The sequence below is a fragment of the Lampetra planeri genome, chromosome 25, assembly GCF_965212315.1.
Source record: "Lampetra planeri chromosome 25, kcLamPlan1.2.h2, whole genome shotgun sequence".
Classification (NCBI taxonomy): domain Eukaryota; kingdom Metazoa; phylum Chordata; class Hyperoartia; order Petromyzontiformes; family Petromyzontidae; genus Lampetra; species Lampetra planeri.
Window position 1 is genome coordinate 12,547,091 of NC_136131.1, and position 12,020 is coordinate 12,559,110.

The window sequence follows — 12,020 nt, forward strand, 5'->3', positions numbered from 1 at the left end:
AGTAATTGAAAAAAATGATTTGGAGTATTGAACATCACAACGCAACAATCTACGCTTGGTTATGCTGATACAGGATCCATAATGACTGCTTTGGAACACACAACGTTGCTCGCCAATTCCAGCAAAGGTTGCAAACAGATTTCAACAGTCGGTATCCGCGGTGGCCATTCTCTGAGGCGTGCGGAGGCTGGCACTCCACGGTTATGCTCAACTCCTGGACATCATCCATTCTGGTGACGGGTCCTGCCAAAGCCCACTTACTTTTATTAGCAGTGAAAATTTGATTTCTAACTTGCTTATGTGGCTGTTGAAAATGGATCATGGAATAATACATACACGCACACTACACACATATATACAAAGACAAATGTCGCCCGAATAGCCTGAACAGACTGTTGGGGCAAGTGCTGTTAGCGATCACCTATGAAGGCTGGCACGGCACACGAGGCGTGGGTGGCCAGCACCACGCCCGGCCACCTTTGTCTCCCCAATGGCGATATTTACACACCGCACTGGGTACTCATTTCAGGCTGAGTCGACCTAGGGGAGGCCATGAACGGGAATCGAATTCGTGTTGCGCAACGTGCTAAACGCTACACTCTAACTCCTACCACACACACACACTGCATGGCTGAGTAGAGTGCGCACTGACACATCGACTACTCCAGCCGCCAAAGCCTAAACATTGCGTCCAGTTTACACTTCAGATTGAAAAGTTCATTACCTCCCAAATGCTTGCATGGAATGTTTGAAATGCCAAGCCCAGCATGAATATTTTTTTCATAATCAAATGGGAACTTTATGATTCAAAGAAACGCAGAGGACGAACAGTGCAGGCATGATCAAAACAATATTCTCGCCTGCAAAGGCACTACCTTCATTTACAAAAAAGTCAGTTTATTAAACGTATTTAAAATATTTTCACAACTACCTTAATTTCCTTCAAAACAGTCAAAATTCTGAAAACTCACTCTGCAAAGGCAAACCAAATTAATTCCTTGAACTCACAGCAATACGACCCTCAAACACCCCAGCTCACACGTCAATGCATGGCACTTCTTCACCCGTCACGCAAGTTTACACTTCATGCAGAATTGTTTCGTCTTTGTTGATAAGTTGTCCTGTTTTGTAGGAGCAGAGCGAATGCTCATGTCTGCAGGTACATCTCTCTCTCTCTCTCGTACGCCATCCGTCCCACAGGCGTAACCGATGTCTGTATTTTTCCATTGTTTCGACGCCGGCCTGTCTTAAGCTGTCGCATGTGCGGCGTTTTAAGTGCCTCTGTCTTTCATAGATGTGACCCCTTTTATCCGTGCCCTTGATACTATTATATCTTGCACATACATCGTGCAAGTGTTCCGGGTTGTGTGTGTGTGCTTTCATTTGGAGTGGCTGTGCTTTGAAATGCCGTTTCACACTGAGCCGATATCCATACAAAGGGGGAACATCTGAGGATCTCACAATCGTGTGTCCACCTCTGTCACGGCCCTCATGGGCCGTCAGCCGTGAGACTTTTTTAATGGGCTCATTTTATCTCTGCTCACATCAGGGCCACGTGCACTTTTTGTTTTAACTTTCATGCATCGCTCACCCCCCCCCTACCAACCACCTTCATCCTTACATCCGACCCCTCATCCTCCACCAAACACGTACAGACCGACACGCACACAAAGGTTGCTCTGTGAGCACGTGCACGGGTGGTGCCGATCACGGCCACCAACACCAGTGACGAATATTTAACCGGTCCTGGGCCTCCCCCAGGTCGACTCAACCTGAAATGAGTACCTGTTTGCGGTGTGTAAAATCGCCACTGGGAGACAAAGGCGGCCGGGCGCGGTGCTGGCCACCCATTCCTTCGTGTGCCGTGCCGGCCTTCATAGGTGCTCGCTAACAGCACTTGCCCCTACAGTCTGTTAAGGCTATACGGGGGATCTTTGGTGGTGCCAACACCTTCCCCATGCCACCTCGGTCTCTTCTCCAGGCAGGTGGCTCAGCGGCAGAGCGAGCGGCTCGCGATCAGAAGGCTGCGAGCTCGCGCCCTGACTGGGCCGGTTCACTCGGCCCAAGGTTCCCGCAGGGTCCCCAGTATAGGTGCCACCACTTTGTGGGAGGGAGAGGCGACAGTGGTTGTCCTGTGGGTACGTTTGCTCCCCGCCATCAGAGTCTGGAATTGCCGCTCCTGGTGTAGGGCTGTGACAGGCAGTGAGCATCATCTCGATGTTCGTTTGAGCAGCGACTGACAACGACGTTTTGACCGCGGTGTCATCAGCTGTTTCGTCTCATCCACAATGTGCTTCTCTTGCTCTTTCTTTCTTCGCATTACTCAGCTTTAGAATATTTCACCATACTCCCTTTTTTTACACGTTCTTATAACCTTAATTGAGTCAATCTAGATGTGAAGTTTAATTGAGTCCACAAATGTATTCACTCTTGTCTGCGGTATTACAACTTGAAGTTCTGTTTGTTTGCTGGCCACTTGGCGTTTTGCACCTTTTGGCCTGTGCTCATAGACCGTGATAAAAAATAAGAGTGAGTTTTTATGCACAAACACCACCTGGGTACACAGACCAATTCAAAGTAGAAATACCATGTGGCATTAATAAGCATGACCAGGCATCAAAGACTTGATTTCTAGGATTTTAGCACAGAATACAAACCTCGCACACAACAGATCTCTCACTTAACCAGTGTGGTACACGACGATGTGGTGTGGTCAAAACCATACCAGACATTTTTCTCACCATTATTTACATATTCAAGTTAGGTGTGTATCAGGTGCGCTTTTCACGTTGAGCCAACCAATCGAGAAGCCTTTGGCCAGATTGAGATACCAACTTAGAATCGTTCTATGCATGCCCATACATTATATATAAGTGTCTGGGATCATCAACTAGGGTGCTGGCCACTTACACCAACACTCGCATTGCATACAGAAACAAAGCCAACGTTTCTCTGTGCAGCCTACACAGGGTGTTGGGGCAAGTGCTGTTCGCGAGCACCTATGAAGGCCGGCTCCCTACACAAGGGGGTGGTGTGGCCAGCACCACGCCCGGCCGTCTTTGTCGCCAAAGTGCTGATGTTTTTGACACACATTTAATGCTAAGTTGACCTAATAGAGGCCCATCCCCAGTTCACATATTTGCCACTGATGTTGGCCATCAGCAGGAATCCAACTTTGCTCGCTGGGTTTGTCGCACGGTGCCCTCACTACTCCACCACGGAGCGCGTAGAGACACACGCACAAATCACGAGAATCACTCATCTACCCCCTCGTCACCCTGATCTCACCCTCAGGATCCAAAGGCAGTGCCCGACACCATCTAACTTGGCTATTTCCAACATCAGACGTCTCTCTGCACTTGTGACAGTCCCTTTGTGTCTCGCCTGCTGTCCAAGGACATCAGAGGAACCGTCCACAGCCACCGGCGCCTCTCCCTCCTCCTCGCTCTCTCCGCAGCGCGAGCCGTCCTCTCCAGGACTTGACCTTCCCCAGAGGCTTTCTCTAATTACAGGACAATTCTGCAACCGGGTCTCAGGCGTGGGAATGCAGCATTCACTTTGTGCTGCCCTACAAGGGACGGCGCTGGCCAGACAGACAGCGCTTGTCGACAGCGCGCCGTTCCGAGCACTTAAACGGCGTGGCCGCTTTCAGGGGGCAATTTTCTTGCGGTCATCTTTCTCCAGCAGAGCGTCAATGAGAAGGGATGAAACGCAAAGGTGGACAGAGATTGTCCGCTGCGAACAATTAGCCCCCTACAAGATCAAACAATTAATGACAATTTTGTGTTGTTTTATCAAAGAGTTTATTTTTTTGAGGGGGGGGGTCTTTTGTTTGTCTATCACCATTTCTATCACAATTGTTTTATCGGGATTTATGTCACGAGCTTAAGAAACGTCCGTCCCCAGACTTTGTGAGTCAACAGAGCATCACATCTTGCCGGATAATGGCCCTTGCAAGTCGACACCACAGAGTCGCTTCTGAAGCCACTTTAACAGGCCTCACTTCTGCACGACTACAGATTGTGCTTTTCAGCCGAACTAAAGAGTGCTTGTGGACCTTCAAATACACAGTAAATAGGGTGATTAATTATATTTTATCTTCAGTATAACGTCGCATAGCTAACCATCACTTATACGCCCTTACCATTTAACCGTCATTTGCGATAGATGGTCACAAAGCACAGCAATCCATTCTTAATCTCACGTGCATTTGCTTGCTGCAAAAGAAGTCAAGCATTTCCCTTTGTTTAAATACATTTGTGCTTTCTTTTGTCTAGTAACCTATCTATGCATGCTGGACTAGAACCATGAGTGCGCAGTAACAAATGTGGAGACGTATTCTCTACAGATAATCACGTATTCAATTGATTCACATATCCGCTTATACGTGTCCCCACATTGTTGGTTATGAGTGACGTTGTACCGACACCGGCGATGTTGTTATTTGGGTTCATGTCCCGCTTGTTAATCCCGCAAAGTCTCACCAGGTCTCAAGGAGGGTGTCCTGCCAAATGCTCACAGCAGTGGGCGATGTTGTTGTCGTGTGTAGTCCCAATGAAGTCATTTGCGAGTTTGTTCAGCATTGGAATGTTTGGCCATGACAGTATTTGGAATGTTTGGCCGATTAGCGCAGTTTGGCAATGTACGGGGCAAAATAAGTTCAACAATTCTACACATATGTTTCATATTGGTTTTTTTCGCACTACCATTGCATGACACACCCATTGTGGGCCCACTGAGCCACAATGTCATTTTAAAAAAAAAGTCTCATTAAAATATGAACCAATTATGGAAACATTGCATTCCATGATGTAAAACGTATTCTTTGGGTCTTTCGGTAAAGTCACGTAGATAGGTTCAAAGGAAAAGGAAATAACAAAAAACTACGACGTTTCGATCGCAACACAAGCGGTCGTCATCAGGAAAAGGGGGTTAGCTTCCAAAGGTAAACAACTTCTGTGTCTACAATGTCAACAACTTCTACATCTACAATGTAAACAACTTCTACGTCTACAATGTCAACAACTTCTGTGTCTACAATGTCAACAACTTCTACATCTACAATGTCAACAACTTCTACATCTACAATGTCAACAACTTCTACATCTACAATGTCAACAACTTCTACATCTACAATGTCAACAACTTCTACGTCTACAATGTCAACAGCTTCTACATCTACAATGTCAACAACTTCTACATCTACAATGTCAACAACTTCTACATCTACAATGTCAACAACTTCTACATCTACAATGTCAACAACTTCTACATCTACAATGTCAACAACTTCTACGTCTACAATGTCAACTGGCATCTTGCCACCGTGGTGACTTTTGTTCCAGCCACCACCAAAATTGAAAGGCTTCATCTAGCAGTGGATTCACAAAGGGCTCTAAGTTATGATTACGACTTTACCGATTGAAAATCCATTGATATGCGTGATGTACATTGCAATGCAGACTGTAATGGGTTAATTGCACAGGGACGGTTATTAATGATACATTTTATTTTTATGGCCAATTTGTCACATTTCAATGTTGAGATATGACATCAGCACACAATGGCAGGCTCTTGCCAGTGATAAATGCTGCGCGTGTAATTTACTGCATATGAAGTACCGTTGATGACTCTTGGACACCGTTGGTGAGGCACACGTATTTATTCCGTACAAGTAGTCACAACTGTGGACATACAATACTAGAGGGGGTATCGGCCCCCTCACCCGGCTAGCTGGGAATACACTGCTAGCTATCTCTGACCTACCTCCTAGTCCTCCACTAACGGGCTAGGGGAGGCTGTCTGGCCCGACACTGGTAAGTCGGGCTACGGTACCCAGAGTCCCAGAGCACTAGCTCTGGTTCTCGGGACCACACCGCTGGCTCGGTCCTGCGCGGCCCTGACAAGGGCGGCGTCCCAGAGGAGTCCAGGGCTCTAGCTAGACGATCTTCGGTCTTCACTGGTTTAGCTTTAACATTCTGCTCCGAGCCCTCTGACACATCCCCCTTTATACTCAACCCCTGCTGAGGGGTGGGGCTCCGGGCTGCCTGGTGCGGACGTCGTTGAGAGCACCCCCCCCCCGTGCACTCACGTAGCCCCGCCCACTGTGTTTGTTTCCCATAAGCTGCCATGCATAACGGCTCTCTCTCTAACACCCCTACACATACACAGAATATAGTGCGTGCATTAATGTGTGCGCTTCACAACGTGCTTACATCACTGTAAGAAGTGGGAACATTGAAGGGCATTTACTTGTGTTTTTCTGCTTGCCGACAGAGACCCATGCCATCTACTTATTGAGTCCTTTATTAGAGGGCAGGTTTACGGTTCAAGTTTCCTCCACGCTGCCCCATCTCGTGCATTCCCCTTCATTGTCATTCACCTTTCGTTCGCGTCAACGAGCAGCACCCTCATTGTTCTACCTCTTGACCTTGTCCCCAGCATCCATCTGCAATCAAGCCTTCTGCCTGGACATGTGCCAGATCCAGAGCCTTTGCCTTCTTCTGAATTGTTCTAAAGAGGCTTCACTCCTCCGAAACCTGCTGGAGCACTTCCTTGTCACTGGTTCTCTCTGTCCAACTGATTCTCTCCACTTCATTCCGTGCCTATGGTTCAAAACTTTCAAAGCAGCTCACGATCCGAGTGATGGGAGGCCCAACCCAAAAGAGGCTTCAGGTAAATCTACATCCAATGTTGAGTTCGTTAATCGGGTAAAGCTTGACGAGGCCAAAAATGACCGGAAGATTGAGGTCAAAGCAGCTTCAGATCACTTCTGTCGTCCACTTTCGTAAAGGACGGGAGTTTGGAGAAATATGGGCTGGTACCAGCTCACAAATGAACCACAATACGCTGCTGGTCTCAAGGAGCATAAACCAGCATCACGTGAACTCCGCTCATCCTCGCGGCAGCAGCAGCGACTTGTAGCTGCTGCCATTGAACAAAGATGGTCACTGCATCACGCACTTTCAGATGCACTTTCAGATGCACTTTCAGATGCACTATCAGATGCACTTTCAGATGCACTTTCAGATGCACTATCAGATGCACTTTCAGATGCGCTTTCAGATGCACTATCAGATGCACTATCAGATGTACTTTCAGATGCACTATCAGATGCACTTTCAGATGCGCTTTCAGATGCACTATCAGATGCACTATCAGATGCGCTTTCAGATGCACTATCAGATGCACTATCAGATGCACTTTCAGATGCACTATCAGATGCACTATCAGATGCACTTTCAGATGCACTTTCAGATGCACTATCAGATGCACTATCAGATGCACTTTCAGATGCACTATCAGATGCACTATCAGATGCACTTTCAGATGCACTTTCAGATGCACTATCAGATGCACTATCAGATGCACTTTCAGATGCACTTTCAGATGCACTTTCAGATGCGCTTTCAGATGCACTATCAGATGCACTTTCAGATGCACTTTCAGATGCACTATCAGATGCACTTTCAGATGCACTATCAGATGCACTATCAGATGCACTTTCAGATGCACTTTCAGATGCACTATCAGATGTACTTTCAGATGCACTATCAGATGCACTTTCAGATGCACTATCAGATGCACTTTCAGATGTACTTTCAGATGCACTATCAGATGCACTATCAGATGCACTATCAGATGCACTATCAGATGCACTTTCAGATGCACTATCAGATGCACTATCAGATGCACTATCAGATGCACTTTCAGATGCACTATCAGATGCACTTTCAGATGCACTATCAGATGCACTTTCAGATGCACTATCAGATGCACTATCAGATGCACTTTCAGATGCACTATCAGATGCACTTTCAGATGCACTTTCAGATGCACTATCAGATGCACTTTCAGATGCACTATCAGATGCACTATCAGATGCACTATCAGATGCGCTTCTGCGGCCGTCTGGAACACTTTTCCTCGTCCTTCCCCTGCGCCTCCGTTTAGCACAGTTGTCTATGTACGGTGTGAAAGAAGTTCAACATACATAATTAATACATAAGTACAGTTCTCCGATGGTTTATTTTGGGATGTACCGCACTTCGTTCGGCATGAAGCCAGGACGCTGAGCGAAGCGTTGGACTCCGTGGCGGACAACACACGGTACAATCCGAAAAGCCATCGGAACGTCGTGCAGCAGAACCCACAACACCCCGCGCGGTAGGAGCGTCATCACAGCGTGGGGGCACGTGGCACTGTAGTGAGAATACAATGTCCTTGAAATATAAATGTGCTGAATTCACATATCAGGTATTGATTCACCCCTTAAATCCCTCCACGGTTAATAGAGACGCGTGCAACATTGGTGGGAAAGGCAGTAGTGGTTGCCTTATGGATAGACTTGCCCCAGTCATAAGAATGTTGAATTCCGACCACTGGACCAAGACTGTAAGCAGGAGGTGAGCGCTGCTGCAGGCTAATTTTAGTGGGAAATAACTTTGACATTTGACGAATGCACAACTGTATATGCACACAAGCAAAGCGTTGTTTGTGTTGCACATGCATCTCACTACTTTCCCATTTTTTTTATTTTCCCTCCTATAGATCCATTTCGTTTATTTTGAAGAGACTGTGATACTTAACACGATCGTGGGTGTGACAAGTTGCGAAATAGGAACCCCTTAGGTTAACACTCTGAAACAATTATGGACAACACTCACAAGGGCCCTCTTATAATTTGCTTTGGTCAATGACATCCCTCCAATTAACACCTCAGTGGGGGTTGTTATTAACGCCCAGTGGGGTTCCGGGGATGGATGGCTACAGCTTTAATAAGGCCACACAAAAAACGCTGCCATAGCGGCTAAAGGAACACATTACAATCACCGGGTTAAGGAGGCGTGCCTCGTGGTAGCGAGTGTGCGTTCGTGTATGTGAAGTGAAAAATGTGAGCTGTGTCGTGCGTGCCTTGTTTGACTTGGACATTGAGTAAAATTAAGTCACATTGGCTTCACTGCAAATTAATACATTTGGTTAAAACCGCATAGCAACATCGCCCCCTACTGGCAGACTGTACTCGTCTGTGAAACATGTCGTCTCCTCATAGCAACGCATGAATGCCACGTACAAAATGTACTATGTTCGCAGTATCTACGTGTTATTTAATAGCAGCTCAGACCATGCATGACGGAATTTGTAATATAATTTTCACAGTATATTCTTTAAAACGCCCAAATACAATTTTTCATCGCTTCTTCAATAATACCCCATGCAAAATCACTTGTCAGGGATTTAAATAAGTGGCTTTAAGTCGAGCGGAGGGCCCTTCCAGCAGCAACGTCTCGCACATGTTGAGCTCCCGTTTCTGCCTCCTGTGGAGCAGGTCCCAGGACGCTTCTTGGAGGTGGCGGAGCTGACGCTGCGCGAGTTCTTCTGCGCCGTCGCGGCTGCCAAGGACGTCGACCCTTCGTGGAAGAAGGCCATCTACAAGGTCATCTGCAAGCTGGACAGCGAGGTGCCCGAGTCCTTCCGCTCTCCCAGCTGCCTGTGGGAGATCACGCACCTCTAGACGTCACCGCGCTCCTTCTCCGCCCATCCTGGGGGACCTTGTTCCATAACCCGGCTGAAGAGTCACAAGCATTTCTCATCGGTGGCTTTCGACGATCTTCCTTTGAAAGCCATGGCGAGCGCATCCTTGAAGCGTCGCGACCGCGTCACTACCGAGTCGTGAAGCTAATTTGTGCCTTGTGTCCGGGCGGAAAAATAAGAGGCCCAGTAAGTCCCCGCGCTTAAACGCCGCAACAAATCCACATCACATCCCTCGGGTGTCTTTGCACCTCTCCCCTGCCAGACTGTTGGTAATTCTGTGTTCCCGTGCAAGCATCTCGCTTTCATGATCCTAACATCGGCTCCATGCGAGGACCGCTGTCCATGAATATACTGCACATCGACGAACAGGTCACGCTTGAAGCCGGTGCATGCCACGACAATGTCACTACGAACTACTTCTTTATATCGGAGTCACGACATTTATTGTCCGTAAACACTGTCAATACATTTTCTTTGCTGCAGTGAGTGCTCTTTGTGTTTTTTGTTTTAACGATCCACGCAAGTCATAGTCGGCGACAATTTGAACTATTGCAAAGTTCGTGCTCGATGTTATAAAAGGCTTAAAATATAATGTTCACTAAATGTGCTCAATATAAGTTTTACATTAATTAAACAAGTCATCGTTTGACTCAATTGTAAGACTGTACAGTCATCCTGGATTTCACCAGAATAAATAAAGATGTTGATCTACTTCTGGTTGCTTGGCCTTATGGGCTATTGGGGCACGACCATTTCGTCTTTCCGCAAACTTCATATCAATTGATACCGAGTAAATACATGACATGTACTCCTTTATCCACGAAAGTGTCACCAAGTTACCTTTTTTAGAAGGAAAGAAAATACGTCTCATTAATTTGGTAAACATGAACTATATATATATTTTTTAAATTTGGTGAATTATGTACATTAATATCCATCATTTCATAATTAGCATGTGACTGTTACGAGTTTAGTAAAGTCATGAGAATGTTCCTCACTGGGTTGATGTTTACCGTCTGTATCTGCATTGTAGTAGCTAGTGCACCAGTAATTTAAACATTATATATCACTGTGCAACTCGTTTATTAAAGCTATGGTTTGATTTCTGCATGTATGGTAGTTATAGCACAACTTTCCACCCATATCTCTCGTTAAATCACACGTTTGTACTTGGACTTAAACATTTGCCCGCACACTCCCTGAGTGCAGATGCAATGGAACTTCACTTCCCATGCACCCCCACGACTTTAAAAATAATCTGGCCATGGAACAAAGTGTGACCCAATTTAAAGAAATTAATAGAGAGGGGGGAGGGGGCACGACAGCCAATGATACACAAACTCTAAACTCGCTGAACGCAAAGCAGAACGGAGCAACGTCACGCAGACTGCTCGATATATCGCCCACTGTGTTGCAGAGTTTGCAAATTGTCCACCCCGACCAATAAACATATTTTACTTCACTCTCGGGATTTAGAGAGGGGGGGGGGGGGGTATTTGGGTTGGATATAGGGAGATGGGGGATAGGGGGCATATGAGGGGGGGGGGGTCAGCCCCCCACATCTCACCCCAACATTACAGGACTGCACTAGCGACAGAGCATGGTGCATGAAGACGCACGTCTGATTATAACTGAGAAAGAAAATAGCAAAACAATACTCTCTGTACGTGGTGAATGTGACAACTAAATATACAAACACAGAATTATGTCATTACTCACGCAAATATCTCCATAGAAGTGAATGCTCAAACTGACGACAAAAACAATTCAGGTAAAAATGTGATCGACCGTTTTTGTGAATGCTTACGCGTTCAACTGGATTCAGCAGAGCATGGCAATGCCGTTTAATTGAACCTTCGGAAAGCTGCTGGGCCACGTGTTCAAAATGAGCAGGGCCACGGTTTCTCTCGCTGCCTCTGGTGAAGCTGAAGCACTTTCCCTGGCGTGCAGTGCGAACATTTGTCATTCCTGCTCTGGGTACTGGGTGATGCCACACCTAAAACATTGCCTTTAAATGTCTTTATGTTATTTAAAATATATATATGTATTGTTGAAAAAATAAAATACAAATGACTAATTTAAGTCATTTGCTTAATCTGTTGACCATTTCAAATTTGATTTTTAAAATACTTGGAACGTGGGGCGTGAAATTTGCCCGCCCCAATTAGATGTACGTTTTAGCATTCACCAGCCGACTCTGAACCACAATGAAGTGAAAGGGCGATAACAAGAGCCTGGGATGGTCCTCAACCTGCCCACCCCAACCCACGTGGCCACCACCCAACCAAACGTTGATGACTCAGCAGTCGCTCCAGGTGAAATACATTTCTCTATAACCAAGCTCATCCAATTCACGTGGAATTGGCGAATGATGCTGTTATGAATTGATCACGACTTAAATTTCGATTTAAAGTTTTTGTGACTGCAGGGATTCATCTTCTTGGTTCTTTCGGTAAAGTCTTTACCGAAAGAACCAAGAAGATAAT

At 46.2% G+C, this 12,020-nt stretch overlaps 1 protein-coding gene across 1 annotated transcript in view; it reads left to right on the forward strand.

Moving 5' to 3' along the window:
* LOC144727518 (prospero homeobox protein 1-like) overlaps positions 1 to 10,970 on the forward strand; it is a 53,465-nt gene extending 42,495 nt beyond the window's left edge. The window contains exon 5 of the mRNA XM_078606394.1: positions 9,329 to 10,970. Within this exon, the coding sequence (XP_078462520.1) occupies positions 9,329 to 9,514 (186 nt within the window). The 3' untranslated portion in view covers positions 9,515 to 10,970. The remainder of the gene's footprint in view (positions 1 to 9,328) is intronic.
* Positions 10,971 to 12,020: the final 1,050 nt, after the last annotated feature.